This window comes from Crinia signifera, chromosome 3 (assembly GCF_055691185.1).
Source record: "Crinia signifera chromosome 3, ASM5569118v1, whole genome shotgun sequence".
NCBI lineage: Eukaryota > Metazoa > Chordata > Amphibia > Anura > Myobatrachidae > Crinia > Crinia signifera.
Genome location: NC_139219.1, coordinates 84,852,349 through 84,874,385, shown reverse-complemented (window position 1 = coordinate 84,874,385; position 22,037 = coordinate 84,852,349). Strand labels below are relative to the sequence as shown.

At 40.6% G+C, this 22,037-nt stretch overlaps 1 protein-coding gene across 10 annotated transcripts in view; it reads left to right on the top strand.

Annotated features, from left to right (window-relative positions):
* UTRN (utrophin) overlaps nucleotides 1-22,037 on the top strand; it is a 587,017-nt gene that overhangs the window by 523,417 nt on the left and 41,563 nt on the right. For all 10 annotated transcript variants that reach the window (XM_083176136.1, XM_083176132.1, XM_083176141.1 and 7 more), the window contains 4 exons: nucleotides 6,149-6,315; nucleotides 9,831-9,942; nucleotides 18,775-18,911; nucleotides 21,991-22,029. In XM_083176136.1, the coding sequence (XP_083032262.1) occupies nucleotides 6,149-6,315; nucleotides 9,831-9,942; nucleotides 18,775-18,911; nucleotides 21,991-22,029 (455 nt within the window). The remainder of the gene's footprint in view (nucleotides 1-6,148; nucleotides 6,316-9,830; nucleotides 9,943-18,774; nucleotides 18,912-21,990; nucleotides 22,030-22,037) is intronic.

Here is a 22,037-nt window from a genome sequence, read left to right as displayed (position 1 = left end):
TTACCTACCCTATATCTGTATCCTACTTTCCCTAACTCAGTGGTTGGAGATCTATTTTAATCCTATTCTGCTGCAGTCACTCTACTAAGGAAGAACAATGCATGTCTTGCTGTCATAGAGAGGGAGGAAGGGCCATGCAGAGATCAAGGGTCGCTGCAGCAGATGGCCCTGGGATCCAGATACCTGTATGCTACTCTCCTGTCTCCCTGCTCTTTGGGATCATGGTTGCGGGGGCAGCTGCAACTACAGCATACCCACTAGCGCCCCACTCATCCAGGGCACATGCCCCCCCTGCACCGCCCTAGCGGGATTCCTGTCCATAACAGAATTAACATTTCCTCTAATGTCCACCAGAAGAGTTGTGTATATTGATGCTCATTCAAGTAGTTTCCCTCTTGCGACTTATATTCACTAAAAGTTGACCATTGATATGGAGGGGAAGAGCCAGCATTTTTTGGGCATTTGTAACTTTCCTTTCATTTTGATTCATAAAAGGTTACAATCTATTATATGCCTTTTCAGTAAAATTAAGTTATTCAAATTTTAATGTGAGCGCCTGGCTTGACTATAACCCGAGAAGCCAGAATAAAACGTCAGGCGGTTTTATCTCTCATAAGAAATGCACACGCAACCAGTGGTGCAAGTAGGAAAAAGGTCTTAGTGGTACTGTGCCGCGCGCCGAAGGCGCGCGGCGAAAAATGGGCGTGGTCAGGGGTGTGACCAGGGGCGTGGTCATATGACACTAGGGGGAGTGGCTGGAATATTGCACGCCAAAGGCACACGGCCAAAGTTTACACAGTAATGCCTGTTACGCGTCACACACCCAATACATATGACCCATACCATAATGCCCGTTACACATTATTCCCCACACCATAATGCTCATTACACCGCACAACTGATGCCCATTACTAATAGGCCCACACAGTGCCAGATATGCCCCCACAGTGCCCCAGTGCCAGATATATGCCCCCACAATGCCACACATATGCCCCCAGTGCCAGATATGCCCCCACAGTGCCACACATATGCCCCCAGTGCCAGATATTCCCCCACAGTGCCACACATATGCCCACAGTGCCACCCATATGCCTCCAGTGCCAGATATGCCCCCACAGTGCCACACATATGCCCCCAGTGCCACATATGCCCCCACAGTGCCACACATATGCCCCCAGTGCCACATATGCCCCCACAGTGCCACACATATGCCCCCAGTGCCACATATGCCCCCACAGTGCCACACATATGCCCCCAGTTCCACATATGCCCCCACAGTGCCACACATATGCCTCCAGTGCCAGATATGCCCCCAGTGCCACACATATGCCCCCACAGTGCCCCACATATGCCCCCAGTGCCAGATATATGCCCCCACAGTGCCACACATATGCCCCCAGTGCCAGATATGCCCCCAGTGCCAGATATAATATGCCCCCACAGTGCCACACATAAATGCCCCCACAGCAGCACAACTCACCAGTGCTGGCTGTGTCCGGGGCAGTCAGGTCCTCTCCCCCCTATAGTCCCCCGCTGTTCTGCTTCCTGAATCCCTGGGGAGGGGAGGGAAGGGAGCGCATCTCCCGACTCTTCTGCCTATCTCGCGGGCTGGCTCCTGATTGGCTGCCAGCCCGCGAGTGCTGATTGGCTGTCGCCTGACAGCCTGGTCTGAGTGACATAGGGAGGGGAGGGAGAGAAGCGCAATGCGCTCCCCTCCCCTCCGCTCCGAAAGCAATAAGCTGTGGCGGGGCGGCGAAAACCACGCCCCCCGCCACTTACATATGCGCGCATGCGCATTAAACACTTGGGGCAGATTTGTTATGGCGGTACGGGGTACCGGCAGTATTTCTTTTAATGGTACGCCGTACCACCCCGTACCGCCATACTTGCAGCGCTGCACGCAACCTGCACTTTCATCACTTTTGGTAGAAAATTGAGTGTGACTAATGTTTAATTCATCCACTGGAGTTTATTTTTTGTACATTAGTTTGTAATTCGCTATTTTATAGCAACTGCTATTTGTATACTTATTTGTCATTTCCGAGCAATCTATCCGATTACATTTTTTCTTTGTATATAAATAACACATTTCTGTAGATTATGGAAGAGATTGCATAAGTAAATATGTTGTGACCTTATTGACAAGTCTGATCGACAGAAAGCTAGCCAACAACTGCCGGCTGTTTATAAAATCTGTTGCTGCAGCTGTGAATTAGCACAACTGAGATAGATGGCCATTTCAGCTCGTTTATGTAACTACATAATAGTCTATTTTAGAATTTACAATTGTTTTTATTTACTGTTTATTCATATATATATATACTAAAATCTTCAATGTGGTATAACATGAAATACAGGATAAATATAAATAGAGGTATTCAATTAAGTCAGTTTTTTTTTTAGCTAGAAGGAAAAAATGCACTTTTCGCAGTTTTATGTCAAATTTAGATTAGACTTATTCAATTGAAGTGCTGTGTTTTCAACTATATGAATAATAAGCAGAGCCACGTGTTTTCAGAAAAATTGCAGGCATATTCATCCATTTTTTTTAGTTATTTTTCACCAATGCCAACTCGTCCTCTAAAAAAGAGTGAATCGGCATTGTCAAAAAAGGCCAAAAATACCCCCCAGCAAATATGTCCGCAATTGAATACTCAGCATTGAAATAGTCCAGTTTTTCATCTATCTTTGGCCATGTTCTTTAAAGGATTTGAATTTACACAATAATCATCAGATTGTTACATCAGAAAACTTACCAGGATTTTTTGCAAATAAATGTAACATGTTTTGGTTTATTGTAGAGGTGTGTGCGTTCTATTATATAAACATCCACCCGAGTTTTGTGGATCCGAACCAAAACTTGGTCCTGATCTCATGAACAGATCTGATCTAAATTGAGTCCAAATTCAGATGTCCTTGTGGTTTGCAATTCTAAACTCCAAATTTTGGCTTTTGGATTGCAAAAAATAATTGATTTCAGCAGTTGATCTTATAATAATAATTGATTTTTAACCAAACCAAACCCAAGCAAAAACAATGGATGGTAGTTTTCCCAAACCAACACACAATGATGAATTAGATGATGATGATGATGAATGAGCTCACCATTGTTGCCAGTTCCACCAGTGCCCAGATCTCCCAGCCTTCCAATTGTACCAGCACCTGGAACAGGGAGGACTCTGCTTGGGATACCCCCCACAGCTGCACAAGACCAAGCTTGCCACACTCAAAGCACACCAAGGAAGCCTTTGGTTGGGACCTGAGATTTGGGCTCATGTATTGGCAGGTATCCTGATCTGGCTTTATTTAGCTTTTCCAGCATCAGGTGCCACTCAATCATAACTGCCAACTCTTAAAATGTCTGGGGGGTCAGCCTAAAGGGCCTACTGCTGTACCGAGTGTTCTAACACCCGCATAGCCTGGTCCAGTGCGAATATCTACGTAATCCTTACTGCTGAGTTTTTATCCAGCTGCAACCAGGCGCTTGCCAGCCAGGCTAGTTTGGCCAGCTGAATCATGGGTGGCTCAGAACCCTCAAGCCACCAGTCATGGAATTCCTGGGCTTTGCTTGGCCCTGTCACTCTAATCCTGTCCAGTATAGCCTTTTCCAGGCTAGGATAGGAGAGTTCCTCATCCACAGTCATATCCACATTGCTTTCTGTGCCACCCCTTTTAAATAGGGAGCCATTCCTCTGCAGGCCATAGCCACCACGTGTGTTCATGTGTGCAAACATGTGTTCAAATCTATATCATCAGCTGGGGTAAGCTTCAGTAGCCTTTGCTGCTCTTAACTCATCACACAATATTTGAATTTGTGTCTAATGGCTTTGCATCTGAGCTTGCTGTCTTTCAGCCATATTCTGCTGCCCAGCTGCCAGTTCAGCAAAATATCCCAGTAATGCCTGCATCTTAACCTGTGCTTCCCCTATAAGGGCAAACTTAGGAGGCTTATAAAACAGACCATGCCGACACCCGCCTGCTTTTCTGGCTATTTAACACACAACAGCAAACAGTCTGTCTATAATGCAATGGCCCTTTAAGGCTGCCACCTGCACTGCATAACCAGAGAGAGAGAGAGAGGTAAAAAAAACAGTTTAAACACCAGTAGCTTACCAATGGTTTCTGCTGTACACAGTGTCCTTGCTCACATTCTCACCATTTGTGACAAGGATCACAAACCCCTAAACTCAGATGAAGACTTTGTTGTTTATTTTAAACCGCAAGTCACAGCTGAAGAGGATTAATCCATATGCAGTCGGTATTACAGGCAGTAGCATAGAGGCATTCTCAGAATCGCAGACTCCTGAAAAGCTCCAATGGTCCCTACAATAACCCACACACACCCCAGCCTATCGCTTGGGCAGCTATTCCACCATCAGGAGCAAGGTGACTCTGCGCTGGAAACCCTTATATCAGGAAATCCCAGGTGCTGCTGATTACACACCTGGGATGCTGCTACTGCTCCTAAAATCTGGTCTGGATCCTCCACATTACTTTCATGTGGGGGGAATGCTGACTCTGCCACACTACATAACTAAAAAGTGAATGGATCAGATGCTTAGAAAGTATTAGTACATTTAAAACCTTTTAAATCTGACATTCTCAAAGTGTTTTTCATAGAGATTGTTAACATATCATTGTGTCTATCCATGTAATCAATGACTCAGTAAATAGTTGAAACACTGTGTACCTGATGTGCATTAAACTCAGATTTCTGTATTTTAAAACAATAGAAGCACAGCTATTAATATCTGTCTTACAATTTAAACTGTTTCCAGTAAATTGACAAAATTACTCTCCAAGGCTCAAAACTAATTTTTCCCCACATATTTTCTATTATGTTATGTACGAGGCTGGATTGAAAAGCAATGCCTCATGGCTATAACTTATTTATTTGTGAACACATTTGAACACTTTTTATGTACATGATATCCTCTATGTAATGCGCTATTCACTTTTCAACATAGTCCCCATCCCTTTCCTGGCATGTGCGCCAAAGCCGTTGTTAAAAGCTGTAAAAAGGTGGTGGTTATTGTCAACACCAGGACTGAACGGCAGCTTTCACCTTGTCATCAGAGTTGAAGTGTTGGCCCTTAACGTGATCTTTCATCTTTGGGAAGAGGGTTGCAGCCAGTGTTCCCTCTAAGCTGTGCGCGTGTGCGCGCGCACACAACTCGCCGAGCCCGCGCACAGACATTACAACTGAGCGCACAAAGGTTAAAATCTTGTTTTAGTGTGCCACGAGTTTAATAAGGTTGAAAATCACTGCTATAGTCTATATGTGTGGTGTGTGAAGTCTGTAAACATTCAAATTGCTTTATTAACTCAACAGAACTCGAAACCTAGGCCTGTATACGTTATGTGACGCACAAAAATGTACATTTCCTTCCAAAGTTGCACAGCCAATATCTTTTTCTGCACAAAGCCTTCGTAAAATTAGAGGGAACATTGGTTGCAGCGCCTGTGACTTTCACCTCTTAAAGTGCTCTTTAAGGGTCAACCCTTCAACACTTCAACTCTGACAACGAGGTGAAAGCTGCTGTTCGGTCCCGGTGTCAACACCAGCTTTCTTCTACGACGGGTTTGCCCAACTCATCAAACGTTGGTGCACATGCATGGAAAGGGATGGGTACTACGTTCAAAATTGAATAGTGCATTACATAGAGGATAAACTGAGTTATTATGTACAAAAAAAGTGTCTCAAATGTGTTCACAAATAAAAAACTTATAGCCATGGAGGCATTACATTTCAATCCAGCCTCATGGAATCTACATATAATCAGTTTTTTTTTATGATTTCCATAAAATCATAATTAATAGCAAATAAACTTGTTTTTTTAACTTACTGTAATGTTATTTATTTTTTATCAGTTATTTGTATTGTGAACACATATTCCAAAGCGCTTTACAGAGAATATTTAATTCTGCTCCAGTGACGCTTACAAACTATATTCCCTTCCACACACATACAGTATATACACTAGTACTTACACTACATACTTTTTTTCAGATTCCAATTAATTAGTATGTTTTTGGAAATAAATAATAGCTGTGATACTATGATGCTACAAGTGTTACTTAACAAAATGTAATTTCTGTTACGATGTTGCATGTGGTAACTTAGTTTGGTGTATTTTTATCTCCATAGGCTCAAAATAAGCCAGAGATCAATGTGAAACAATTCATTGGATGGATGCGATTGGAGCCTCAGTCCATGGTGTGGATGCCTGTGCTACACAGGGTGGCAGCCGCTGAAACTGCTAAGCATCAAGCCAAATGTAATATCTGCAAAGAATGTCCTATTGTCGGTTTCAGGTAGGTGTCTACCATACTTAGTCATGTTTGTAGATTACAGCAGCAGAATTTAGCAGCTCAGATTATTGATCATCCTGACAGTCTGCACAATCTGCAGACCAGGAAAGGGTGTGGGGAGAGAACAGGGGGAGGTAATAAAACTTTTCACCAAGATCTACTGTACTGTATGAATGAGCAGCACAATATATAGTAGCACTAAAAAATATCATTCAAAATGTCAGTGCCTCTGCCCACCACATTACCACATAAAGTGCCCTCAAACCGTTAACCACCTACTCCCCAACACATTTCTGAACATTGTATCTATCCTCCACATACTGGTCCATGATGTTTGGCCCTACAGATTGTTTATGATGATTTCTATGGGAAACTGGATTTTGTTCAGCTGTGGGCTACTTTACGTAAAAGGCGTGTTATCATAGGATATACAGTATGGTGTAACATGTAAAATAGGGTTGCATCTGGCTGAACAGCAATCCTACAGGGTGTGGCTGGTTTTGTACAAGTTTGTATTCTAAGTATTGATCATCTTATATATACACTAAAAGTAAACAGGACAGTAGTAATATTTGGTTATAATCACTTTATAGTTGTGTGATCTCTGATTATGTGAACTGTTTCTTATGTCACCTAGGATTTCATTATCATCTCTGTTTGCAGTTTCTACTTCTGATCTTTTACAGTAAATACTTTAGAGATAAGCTTATTAGGTATGCGGTCACTGTGTAGACAATGTCTATGTTAACAGTTACTAGGTCGACCACTAATGGCCGGCAGGGACTAGGCAGACACCTTGAAATGGTTGACATACCCAAGGTTGCCACTGACAAAAGGTCAGCTCAAGCTTATGGTTGACATAGACATGATCGACATGAAAAAGGTTGACATGAATTTTTCATGATTTTTTTTTTTTTTTTTTTAAAGGTGGGTTTTCATACTTTGTGGGCATAAAAAAAAAAACTACCTTAAATGAGGGATAGGGTGGCGCTACAGCAGACTGCTTAACCAAGCTGCTGCTCGAAACCGGATAGCTGGGCCTGTATACAATGGAAAAAGCAACAAAGAAGGGGAGCAGCACTATAAAACCATTAAAAACAATTGGATTATCTTCACAAAATGTGAATGTGCAATATTTCATGTTTTAATCAGTGTTTAATTTTATTTTTTAATACAGTTTGTGAAGATACAGTAATCCAATCGTTTTTAATGGTTTTATAGTGCTGCTCCACTTCTTTGTTGTTTCTTCCATAAAGTGGGAATATAATAGTGTGCCGAGTGAAGCGAGGGGTACGGTACACTCATACAGTATCCAAGTTGACATATGTCGATATAGACAACAAAAAAAGACTCCTGTGGACCGTATTCACGTTGACTACATCTATATCAACCATAAGTTTGTGTCAAAATTGTGTCAATGGCAACCTCCGGTATGTTGACCATTTCAAGGTGTCTGCCATTAGTGGTCAACCTAGTAACTGTCAACATAGACATTGTCTACCGTTTCTACCGTAACCAGCTTATTACAGTTAGTTCTAGTACGTTTCATAAAATAAAACTCAATGCATAGACAATCAGAAGCTACAAATCCTTGGGCAATAGATTGCAGTATTACAAATGAGTAATTTTAACAGCAGGTCAGTAAAGTTGGTTGATCAAATTACATTCAAGATGTTTTTCTATGCAAAAGGAAAAGTAATAAAATGTTACTTAAAAAGCTATATTTATTAAATCTACTGCACTTTATGTGATATTTGATATGTAGTAACAATCTACAGTATTTCATCCTTATTAAACTTAATGCAGGGTTGCCAACCCTCCTGGAATGGCCGGGAGGATACCGAAAATCGTGTCCCCCTCCCGGCCCCCTGAAAGGTGGGCAACCCTCCCGGATTCAGGAGGATTTAGGATTCCCTAAATTCCTGTGATTCGCAGGGGTTTTTTGTGTGGAAGGGGCGGGGCTAAATATGCAAATTCCACATATTTAACCCTGCCCCCTCATCGGAGACCTGCATATTTGTATTACTGGGGGCAGGGTCTGATGATGTCTCCATCAAGCCCCACCCCCAGAAGTGATGTTGACAATCTCCTCTCTGGGGTTCTCCCGGAGAGTAGATTGTAATAGTCGTCAACCCTGACTTAACGTCACTTAATTCTCAAGCTCTTAGTACTCGTATGATAAAGTGAACACATTGCTTACAAAATTTACATAAATTGCTTACTAAATTTACATGGCAAGTAACAGGATAATGTGTATAAAGCGGGTACACACTGGGCGATATGATGTCCATTTGGACAGATTGTACAAGCATATTATGCATAACTCTCAGTGTGTATGCGCAAAATGTGCACTCGCGTGGTCGTTTGCATTGGCGCTAGGTCTGATGTGCAGCACATAAAACCTGGAGACATCCCTAGTTACACAAGGCATGCTCCTGCATGGCTCTCCCTCACAACAACAGGGGAATTCCTGCATTTTCCAAGTACTCCCAGAAAAGGCCCTTAAACGGCCGCCGAGTGTCATGCGATAATCCCTAAAGCCCCATACACATGGTGCAATTCTAGCAAGAATCGCCAGGGATATCCCCGTGGATACAGGGCCACTGTTGCCAGGAGCACGCTCCTGCGACCAACCCTGCAATGGTCACTGATCGCAGCAGCATGCTTTTGTGACCAGCGGCTTCCCGGCAATCGGCTGTTTCCCCCTGTGGCTTCCCCAGGTAGTGGCAGGTATTCAATGCGGCCGGCGAGGGGGTTAAACAGCGAGGATTGCAGAAAACCAGCGATCCTCGCTGTTTAACCCCCGCGCCGGCCGCTCGCTCTATTCAACGTTCTGGGGAAATCCTCGGTGACAATTCCCCAAAACAGCGAGACCCGCGGCTAATGCAGAAAACTCGCTGTATTTAGCCGTGAGTCTCGCTGCTTCTGGATCCGCATACGCCAATTCCCCTTCGCTCAAAAAATGGAGCGAGGAGGAATTGGTGTATGAGGGGGGGTGCGTTGAATACTGACAGGGTGAGTGGTGACAGGGAGCAGGAAGTCCTGCTCGCTGTCACCGCTCGCCCACAGCATTGAATACTTGCCAGTGTCTCCTTTTTCATCAGTGACCATCTCTGCAATATATTGCTGAGCAAATGTAAGCCAATATTGCGATCATATTGCATATCTTAACAGTGTAGATATTGAGGATATCCATGGCTGGGCACAGATGGTTAAATCAAATTGAGGTACTAATTACCTGTACCTAAGCTTGGCTATCCTTAAAATCTGGGCCAATAGGGGGCCTTGAGAACCGCGTTTGGGACGTCACACTCTGAGTTAGGATATTATTGTGATGCCAGTTGATTTATTGTTTACGGGGTTGTTTACGGGGTAGGGCATTACTGCAGCTTGTTTTAAGAATCTAAAGTTTCATACAATATTGATTTGCAAAGTTCTTATGGAAATATAGTATAAAGTGTGAAAATGTATATACTACCATTAATCTACAGTATGTGTATTTTTTAAACTCATTTTAGGTATCGGAGTTTGAAGCATTTCAACTATGATGTTTGCCAAAGCTGTTTCTTTTCCGGAAGGACTGCAAAAGGTCATAAAATGCATCACCCAATGGTGGAGTATTGTATACCTGTAAGTATTGTTTCACTGATGATTCAAGAAAATGCATTGTGGATTATCCATTGAATAATTTTTATGAATGGGTAACTAGTGTTCTCACACCAGTGTGGTTGACAGAAGAATTGCATTTCAGACCTTTGACCATTAGGTCCACCAGTAGGACCATCAGGTCCACTTTCCACTTTGACAGTATGATTTGAAGTTCTTATTTGCTATTTTTGTAGATAAAGAAATACCATTTCAGAAGAACCACAAATAAAGAATTTGCGTAGATTATAACAGACTGTGGTAGCTGCAGTGATTCAACATGGCACTTCTTTTGTGGGTTTTGTGATTCTGTTCTTAAACATATTTAACATTAATGGGGTATTCACTCCTTACCGATATTTCCGATAGTTGGAGATATTGTACGGGACCTATTCAAACTAGCTTCCATTTCCGACTAAACAGATGTGGATTCTTTAAAATGATTGAATAAATGGAATGTTTATGTGATCTATTCTAGGTGAAAACTGCTGATATTGCCGACTATTGGAAATAGGTCAGGGATTGAATATACCCCCTAAGACCACAAGCTAAATGTGTGTATTGATTCAGAAATGTTTCAATATGATACTGTATACATTAGTCCTAGATTAGTCATATGTCTTTCAGGTTTCTTGGCTGTTCTTATCGTCTCATTCCAGTTGAGATCTGGACTTGATTTAGTGAAAAAGATACAAAAAAGTCTCAGAAGACCAAGCAGCTTACTCGTGCCAGGTGTTCTGTGCCATATCGATTATTGAGGCTAGATGTATGTGGGCAGATCTGTACAAATTACCCTTCGTGTACTAATTATGATTAGAGATTTTTTTGTGGATTTGATTGAAGTCATTCTCCCTTTTATATAACTGTAAAGGTGCCCATACACAAGTAAGATTTATCTTCAGATCTGGCTGGTTGGAACAAAAGCATGGTTATGGATTTAAAAGCAAATGGTCAACTGTCATTTGTTCTCATCCTATAACCATGTTTTTGTTCCAACCAGACAGATCTGCAGATAAATCTGCGTGTGTATGGCAACCTTAAACATGTAGATCTATCAGATCATTCTCAGAATAGTGAGAATGAAATACATTATACAGAATAATCCACTGTATAATCCTCCTAAACTGTCCATCTATGATGTGCATAGTTATATCCATACACTAGGGCTTGCGCTCATCGAGCATGTCACCCCTCTTACGGCTCCTGCTGTCACTAATGACAAACAATATGGATCACATAACCAACAACTTTCCATGTGCACGCCCATGATAATGTGCACAATGTGCAACATTATTTTTTCAGGTCTCTATTATAAAAGGTCATAATTACATGTAAAGGTGCAACTAAAAGCTTGTAGTATTTAAAAATATTACTATTGCTTAACTTGCCTACATATATTTCCTTTATCCTTTGTACTCAAGCCCATAAGAATGGTGTAATGGTTAGCATTACTGCCTGACAGCACTGAGGTCATGGGTTCGATACCCACCATGGCCCTAACTGTGTGGAGTTTGTAAATTCTCCCTGTACTTGCATTGGTTTTCATCCAAGTACACCGGTTTCCTCCCACAATCCAAAAATATACTGGTAGGTTATTTGGAGCCTAACAAAATTAACCCTAGAATGAATGTGTGTGCGTGTACATGTGGTAGGGAATATAGTTTGTATGGTCCATTGCGGCAGGGACTGATGTGATTGTTCAAATATTCTTTGTACTGTGCTGTGGAATATGTGTGCGCTATATTAGGAACTGATAATAAATAAACCTCCCCAAATCTAATACAAACGCACCTAATTTTGATTGCAATACGTCACCCTCTCTCAACCCTTTTCAAATTTCCATTGTTCAAGAATGTGGTATTATTTAGCAGATCTTTGCTGCTCCCATTTTTAAGACATTTAAGGAATGACCTTTGCAATGTCTTATATACAGTAGCTGATCATTTTTTACTTTAAGTTCTAAAATTGTTTAACTGAATATGACATTTTTGGGTCAACATGTTATCTTGGGCACCCGAAGTGAGATAAAATGTCCATTATCATGCTACTTAGATTATGTTAAGTTTAACACTTGGTAACAGAGGTTTCCTAGGGTTCCCGGAAGCACGCAACATTGTAATTCTGCTCTAGAATCATGCTTCAGTTAAAATGTTGTGAAAAATAAAATATATACTTGCAGATGTATTGCTTTAGGGCATACGGAGCTGTATGTGACTTATTTAATCATTTAGCAGCTTGTAAAAACCATTTAGCTCTTTTCAGTAGGAAAACATTTTTTTTCCTATAAGTTAAAGAGAGCGATTTTTTTTCTGTGTTACTGTAAGCTATTGGTAGGGCTAAAATGGAACTCTTCAACCTTGCTAAATTACACACATTTTGTCGTCATGTTTCTAATTCTCTTGAGTGCAAGGCATATACTTGTCTCCCCAAGGATCTATTCACTGTGGCTTTAATTACTGTTGATGTGTTACTTTTACAGCGTTGCTGACTAATATTGCTTTTGCTCTGAAAGTGCACACACCATGAGAAGCAGCATGTCAGGAATATTAAACCTCAGTTAATTCCCTGAGGTAGGAATGTGCATAGTAAAATATTGAGACTACTAGTTGGTAGAACAATGGGACTGTTGCCCTCATTTAAAGAATATATAATTAATTTCTTACTACACCATATAGTTCTAAATTAAGAAATTATACATTTTTTCCAGTGTTTATCCACATAATTCTGAATGTTTATAGTGTAACATACTGTAGTTGATAAAGTTTTTATTTCCTATTTTTAAACTCTTTAGAATCAGGTCAACAGCTGAATGCTTACCTCAGCTTCTGCTTCCATGGTGCGTCACAGCTCCCCCGCTGGTGGAAACCTGTGTCAGCTACAGTATAGGATTACAATACAATGCACAATAAACCACTCAGCAAAGAACAATAATAGACTGTAGCTTTAAATGACTGTATTTTTTAGCTACTGTAGATATTTGCCATAAAATTACTCTTATTTGGCTTAGATATCCCCAGTTCTCCCATTAAAGTCTCAGGTTTTGATTTTTGAAACTTGTAACATACAGAAAGTGAAGGTGTGTGGTATAAAATATCTGCTTTATTTAGGTCAACAACAGGGTCAAAAGGTCAAGGTAACGATGGTCGTTGACACATATTTTTCATATTTTTTTAGTGAAATCATGTATGTTTGGAAATATGTAACCACCATCTTTAGAAATGTGTACCCTCGTGGGCTCACTTTGCACACCATGCTTTGCTAATGCTGCAATTGGTTACTATTTCCAATCATAGACACTGTTTATCTATCTTTCAGATACCAAAGTAAAGGCAGATATGTTGTAGGCTGTACCAATTCACTACAGTAGCAACTACTGCTCCATCTATACTGATCATGAAGTGATGTCTGCTTACATACCCTCCAACTATACCAAATTTGCCAGTACAGTACCGTTTTTTAACTGTCTGTGCCGGCAAATTACATCTGTACCGGCTTTTCGTCTTCCTCCGACTCCTCCAGGCTGTCAGTGGTGCGCCCTCCCCTGGCCATGCACCCGTTCCCAATGGTGCATTGCGGCCAGCATGCGATGCGTCATAACGTAATGACGCACTCAGGACACAAAGCGTAGCAGGAGAGAGCTGCATGAGGCTGAGCACAGCGTGGGGTGCGGAGGCCACGTGACCCGGATCATCTTAAGTGCTCTTTAACAGAAAAGGAGTATCACCATAAAATAATAAAAATGCCCAGTACACAATTGGAAAGGAGGCTTGGCACGGCCATTTACATTTGACCATGCCTCCATTTACATATGGCCACACCCCTTTCTGAATGTGTACTGATTTGTGCCCTTGAGATGTTGGAGGGTATGTGCTTATACTGAGACAATTACTAGCACAGCTTTTCCCCATTGTTTATGAAGTAAATATACTGTAATTTACTGTAATAAATAGCTTTCAGTTAAAAAGTTACTTAGAACGGTTTCATTTGGCCCCAACAGAAATGTTCAAAGTTTTTATGACTTGAACAAGCTTCACATCAAACAGTGTTTAATAATTGTCATGCCAAGTTACTATGCATGTGTTATATAGCATGATGACTATTCTCAGTCTTTTCCTTTCTATATCATGGTCTCTGCTTTAAACTCAGTTCAGCATCTGTAAGTCACAATCTATAGCTTTCATATATACAATACTTTTAAATTTTGATGGGTCTCGAGTTACTGAGATTGTCTCAGTACTATGCCATCATGCCATTATTTTTGGGTTATTTTGAAAGCAATTTTCGAAATGTTGAGGCTCAAGATACTTCTGTATGTTTTGTTTCATAGACACTTTTAGTTCAATTTTTCAAAATGGTCTTCAATTACTGTAAAGAATTACTGTGTACTCTAACAAGCACTTCCTTGCTACCTAGTCTTTTCATTAGGGGGATCTATTCCGCTAATGAAGCAAAAGATTATGTTCTCATGCTTGTCCTTTAGCAGATGATTGCTGGCATAGGCGTGCGCAGCCCGTTTTATTAGGGGGTGCACCATTGGAGGGGGCGTGTCCATCACTATCTACTGGGCGTGTTCATCATCTCCTATTATTACACATAATGAAACACACTAGACATAATGTCACGCACAATAATGCCCATCACACATGCCACACACCGTAATGCCCATTACACATTATGTTAGGGCTTAAAAAAATATTATTAAAACAGGGACAATAGGGACTGTGCACGTCGAAGGCGCGCGCCAAAAATTAACACATACTTACATGCATATTACACATCACACAGCCATTACATAGTATACCACATTCCATAATGCCCATTACACGTTGTACGTGTAATTCCCATTACATGTTACGCCTCACACCATGATGCCCATTACACGTTACGCCTCAGACTGTGATGGCCATTACAGATTATGCCATGGGGGGGGGGTGTGAAATGTTCTTTGCCAGGAGTCACACGCTCCCTGGGAAGGGGGTGGTTAAATGCTCGTTGACAAGGGGAGTTTCATGCTCATTGCTGGGGGTGCGCATTGCACACCAGCGCTCCCGTGAATCGGCACTTCCGGGTAGCGCTGTGCACTCTTCTTATAAGATGCCTACCAGAGCTGCAGCCTCCTTCCCTTTTGAGCCGCTGGCCGGATGCTGCACGCCGCACACTGAAGCTACTTTACCTGTCAGCGGCAGGCAGCATCTGGTCAGCCGCTCAAAAGGGAAGGAGGCTGTGGCGGGCACGGGACACTTGTACCCCAAGTGCCCAGGGGCAAATGCCCGCCCGCACACATAGTATACACACACACACACACATACAAAAAAAAAAAAAAAAAACGGTTTAACCTCAATATCCCTGGAATCAAATAATCCATATGGATCCACCTGGTATCAGATTGAAGGCCCAGCGATTTGGGTTCGACTGAAATCAACCTCGAGCTTCAGTGATGCCGAAGGGGGAACTGGCAGCCATTGAACTGGGTGGGGGTCGGAATTAGCGGGTCCCATGTTATCCTATAGGGAAAACGTTCCAGCTTTGCCTGGCAGTATCTCCGGTTCCCAGGGGGCTAGAGACACGGGGCTGGGCTCGTTGGAAAGCCCCAGCCCTCAGCTATGATTAGGAGGTGCCTGTGCACCCCCGGCACCCCCCTTGCGCACGCCTATGATTGCTGGGCAGTCTAGACTGTGTGAGCAAGATAACAGATAGTAAACGTCACCTTTTGTTCACCCTATTTGTACACTTATTGGAATACTGACAGCTTATCAGAACATTTTTAAGGGGGTACCCATACTTGCTGACTCCCCTGATTATCAGGGAGAATACAGGAAAGAGTAGAATTGTAGACAGTGATAGAATAAACTGGGTAACAACAGACCAACTTGGATGTAAGAGGGCCCTGCTGCAAGCTTACAATATATAGGCACATAGGAGGGAAACACAAGGACAGGCACCGCTATCGGAAATATCGGTCAGGAGTGAATACCCCATTAATGTTAAATATGTTTAAGAACAGAATCACAAAACTCACAAAAGAAGAGCCTTGTTGAATCACTGCAGCTATCACAGTCCGTTATAATCTATGCAAATTCTTTATTTGTGAAATGGTATTTCTTTATCTACAAAAATAGCAAATAAGAACTTCAAATCGTACTGTCAAATTGGAAAGTGTACCTGATGGTCCTAATGGTGCAACTAATGGTCAAGAATTCCATTGAACAACTTACTGTTGTACTGATCTATAGATTGCAAACTTACAAGCAAAGCAGTCTTATCTCTTTGCTTACATAATACCCAGTCTTGTATTATTGCTGAATTTGTTCCCTTTCGCAATCACTGTGGAATAGGCTGCACCTTTTTTAGTGAACAGTTACAGTCTGAAAACTCTGGGTTCATTTGCTTGGGCCTTACCAAGGGATGTATGAGTGTGGAGCTTATATGTTCTCCCCATCTTTACAAGGGCCTTCTCCATGTGCTCTGTCTGTGTCCCACACTCAAAAGTTATACATAGTAGATTAGTTTCTAATTATCCCTAGTGTCTCTGCGTGTGGCACTGACTGAGGTGACAAATTAAACATTCTCTGTAAAGCAGAGCATAAAACAGTATGTAGACATTATTTAAAAATATTTAGATAAATAGGGGGTATTCAGTCTCGGATTCTGACTGTCCGAAAGTCCCGACAGTCGAAATCCGGGACATTTTTCATTCCTTTCAACAGGAACTCAGTAGTCGATATTCAATGAACTGACTGGCGAGTGTCGGAAAGTCTTCATATCACCTTGAGTTCTGTTGGAGAAAGTGCGCTATACAGTTGGAGCCCCTGTCAACTATCTTCCTTAGGTCGTGGCTCACCATGGCTAGCCATGGCTATCCTATTGTTCTCAGCAGCAATACAATACATAGAACAATACAGTAGGGGATTAGCAGAGTAATCCTATTATTTACTTAATCCTAACTAAGTAATAGGGCTAAATGAGGAGGGCTCCATCTGTATAAATTAAACTTACTTACATCTAAAACGAATGCGGATTATCGAATTCGACAATCCCTTTTTCTGCAAAACAGATCTCACTTGTTTTGAAGTCGGATCTGTTTTGTCGGAAATTGCCTTCAATGCTGTCGATAACGGCAGCATTGAATAGGTGATGACCACTATTTCCGCCAGTGGGGACTGAATACCATCCATGATGTCCCTAAGAGGTCTCAACCATTTGTACAATGCTTTGACATGATTTCTTGAACAGTGTATTGTATTTAATGTATCACTTACATTAAAGGATTATCATTATAAAGAAAGAGATACATATCCTTGAACGCCTGATTTAGCTACTTCATAATATAACAGTAGGTTATTAGGCATTGCAGTGAAATATATTACAAAGCAAAAGTAACACTGAGTTGATTATTGATGTAGTATGTATCACACAGTGAGCTACAGTACTAGGTAATGGTACACTACAATATCAAATGTTGTTGTTCTTTTAACCCTTTGAGTGCCGACATCTCTAAAAATGCCAGCGTTGCTTACATTTTGTTATATAAATTCAAATAAAAAATATTGTGTATAAAAAGATTATATTTCCTATGTAAGGCAAACATTACAATTCATTATGATGAATACAATGTTTGCTTGGCAATTTTTTACACCTATTTTGACAACTTCACTTGGCACTCAAAGGGTTAATACTTGTTGCATGGGTTTATGCGGATCCTGTAAATATTCTCAACCTTCTCTTTAAAATTGTTAGGTCTGGACATGCTGTTATAAAATGAAATTATATTGTGTTGTGTGAACACAGATGTACTGTACCACAAGTTTAATTAGTTTCATTTACATTTTTAATGGCTTGGGGCCTGATTCACAGATGGTCGCAGTTTGTCCCCAAAACAACTCAAACATTTCCAAAATATTTTGATACAATAAGATGAAAAAAGAAATAAAAATCATGCCACAAAAAAGAAAATCAAATGGTAGCAGGAATCCTATTACATATGTACTTAATGTCATATTAAGGTGCCCACACATGCACCGATCCCGGCGGTGCGATGCTATACGATGGGGTGCGCGCTCCCGTGGCACCTCATCGCACAGTACAAAAAGTATGTGCTGCACATACTTTTTGTACTAGCTTTTTCTAGCATAGCATCGCATCGCATGCACATCGTATGCACAAGGCATACGATGCAATGCTATGTGTGCTAGTTAAGCCCACAACGCACGCCGGGATCGTGCACAACAAATAAAACCTGCAAGATAATGCAATACAATAAGGCAAGCATTGAATGGAAAGGAAAAAAATCTGGTTATTCTATTCATTGTCAATTGATCTACTGTATTTTTTTTTAATTCTTAATCACTTTTTACAGGATCAAATTTAATTTAAATTTGCCTGTAGTTTCAGAAACTACTAATTGGAGTGCACTATAATATCATATTGAAAAATACACTGTTTACTATTTGAGACCCCGGCTCTTTCTTTTAAAATAAATTTGTTACTTCTCTTTGTGATGTCCTTGCTATTTCTGAATATATGTTTTTGTTTTTATTTTTTTCTCATGGGGCCCGGCCGGTGCCAAAGTTTGTCTTGTTTAGTCTTTCAATTTGTTTTACAGAACTTCTGTGTTACTTATGTTGCATATTTAGCAAGACACTGTCAATCTGGTAGGCTTCATGACAACTGCTGCCAAAACTTTTTATTTAAATTACATTTTCAAATCTAATTAGTCCAGAAGGTCCCTAATGACCCAATGGAAAATGGCAATCAACCAACCAAACTGAAAAGTTAAATCTGTTTATCTACATGTGTTTCTTCCATTTTTTTTCTTAGACGACATCAGGTGAAGATGTTCGGGATTTCACAAAGGTGCTGAAAAACAAGTTCCGTTCCAAGAAATACTTTGACAAGCATCCCAGATTAGGCTACCTACCAGTACAGACTGTGCTCGAAGGAGATAACATGGAAACGTAAGTTGGCTGCTAACAACACTATATTGGCTCAGATTTTTTTTTAAGTAGCAGGGATTAGCAGGGACATCCAACATCCAATTTATTCCATAAAGCTGGAATCTACATAAATTTCACTAAGTTCCTATTCCCAAATTTGTAAATTAAGAATGATAAATTAAATCTGAATGTATAATAACCGAAAACATCCAAATGTTTGACTTGAGTGATGGTAGTTGTTTATATCCTTAAATAACTTCTGTTGAAGCAATCAATGGTACTTATGTAATATCTGGCCTCCCGTTTTACTTATGAGACCGCGTCCGCTCGCCACGCTTCGGGCACGGTGGCTCGCTGTGCTCGCCACACTATATAAAATCAACTCCATGCGTAGTTGGATAATAGGGGTATGAAAAAATGGGGTGCATTTAACATGGGAGCCCAGATAATACATAAGTACCCAATCAATTGCTCCTTGTTTCTTGCTTACAAGAATGCCTGAGTTCAATACAGGAACAGGCGCTACCAGAGTTCATCACCGCTTATATAGTTTCTGGTTTAGCATAGTTCACTACACAGTGCGTAACGGTTTGTCCATAAAAGACATTGTGCAATTAGCTAACCTTGCAGAAATGTTCCATGGTCTGGCAGTTTAATCTTCAGATAGAATTTGTCCTAATCAGATAGTGTCTTTAGAGCAATTGCAATTTTATAGTCGAGTTATATAGACATACAATTTCCAGGGGAGAATTCAAATTTCAAAGATTTCCACTTTGTTACTGTACTTCAACAGTTCCAAGGTGCGACTGGATTGTCGCATCTAATGTCTGTGTACACAGGAATATGTTAATAGTTGCACCTGTGATCCATAGGAAATACATTGTGTGATAGCTGGTGTGATTATTCATTGTGTGACTGGATGTGTGTAGTCACTGCTATAATGTGACTACCCATTATCTCTTGCACCCCACACTATGTAATGTAAGCCATACAGTATCTGTCCTCCCCACCACCACACCACAAGCTATTCCAAATATTTGGATTTTTTTAGAATGCAGGTCACATGTTTACATGCTTTTTTAAGGGATATACTACATTTCCCAAAAAGTTTCTCATATTTCCTATATAGAAGAACATTAAAGTACCAATAGTATGACCCTCATTGCTCCAGAGCCCAGTACTCCACAATAATGCAATCTCCAGGCAGCAATGACTAAAATAGTTGATTGTTAAAACTTTGTCGAATGTTATATTGCACTCTGGTTCCCTCCCACAATCCAAAAATGTATTGGTGAGTTAATTGGCTTCTGTCCGCAATTTGTGAAATATCCGTATGCATAGCAGTTGCATAGAAGTCACAGTTTCATTGACAGGAAGCCAGCATTTAGGGGTGGAAACATGGCGTATTCTGGGTGTGTTTGTGAAAACTCAGGTGTGCCCAGGCTTTTTGGGTGGGTCTCTGACATCAGTGATGACCACTTCCTGCCTGATTCTTTAGCAGATTAGTGGAAGCCCTAGACTTAGAAAAAAATGTTTGATGGTTTGTTTTTTGCAAATGGGTCTGCAAATGCATCGCTATTAGTCCAGCGCTGTGAGAAGTCTCTAGAAAAAAACCCTTGTTGTATGTCTTTTTCGGTAGTTTACAGTTTAACTATCTTTTGGGGACTAACAGCAGCAGGACTTTGTCGAGCGCTTAAGGATTTGCTTTGCTGCATTGCTATTTGTGATGCATTTGCAATGGGAGGTTATTCTTTCTTTGTGGGCGGCGACTTTTTGATCTAATTAGTGAACCATGCTGCACGAGGACCTATGGATCTACTTAATAGTAAAGGAGTACTAAACCTACTATAATTTATTTGTTTAGACATCCAGTGTTCCGATCAGCTGTCTCTGTCCAACCTTGTTGTTTGAAATCTCACTGCATCTCATTAGTTGGTAGCTGCTATCTGTAATTAAGTCAAAGTATCCAGGGTTATCCTATATAATTAGAGGCAAATGTTGCATCTTCCCTCTATGGGAAAATTAAGTGTTTTGCACACTAGCTGCACTAGATTTTGGATGACGGAGCAAATTAAATTGCACCATTCGCTTGCACACAGCCACTGGCACTTACATTACTATTCTGTTATTCCGTGAGATGATTTACTGTACATGCAGTTTAAAAAAAAAACATCTTTTTGTGTTTACTTCTAAAATGCATCTTTTTTTAAATCACATTTTTAATTAATGTTAAACCGATCATTAAAAGGTTTTCTAAGATTTGAATGCTTAAACGATGCAGTTTTTATTTCCAGTTGTACCTAGACTTGACATTTTTGCTAAAAATGCTAAATGAACTTGCCAATTTTACTTATATTGATTTCTGTGCATCCTTATTGTTGGAAAGTACAGACAACTGCAATTGTTGCAGAAGTCATGGTTCCTGATTTCGGCTTAGAATATTATTGCTGATTTTATCATTTAAAAAAAAAAGAGAAAATTTTAATTGAGAATATTTATTTTACTAAACCAATACCCAAGTTTAATAAGTTCTTCACGGTGTCTTGGAACCCATCCTGTTTCACTATTTTTCATTTACCTATATTTTATTTCAGGTAATTTCCTTGTATGATAATCTGGTTTTCTCTATATTCTTGTAAGCTGCTATTCTCTCCTGGCACAATACCATTTCTCTGACCTAGCTTCAAGCTCCATTAAACCTCTTTGCAATTCCTGGCACATTTATTAGCAGAAAGATTTATTATAGCAGTGAGAATGCCGTAGACTGCAAAGAAATTAACAGTTGTGCTGCATTACTGCTGCAGATTCTTCTAAATTAATTAGTAATCATCCAGGAAATTTGCACTGGAGCTTCTGTACTTTCAGTGTCTTTATAAAGCTCTTTGGAGAGGAAATAATTGGGGATAAATGTAATAGCCTCCAACCTGGTTTTTCCTTGTAAATGATGGCTGCCTTAAAAAATCAGGCAGACTTGAACAAACGTCCTGCACCTCCGGAACTCAGAGGTCATTACATTTAGCCCTTGGGTTCTTTGGTTTTTTTGCTGTCACTCAATGGCATTAAAGTTCTCTTTCTTGGTCTCCTCCTTGTTCTTTTACAGCCCTATTACACTCATCAGCATGTGGCCTGACCAGTTTGAGTGAGTAT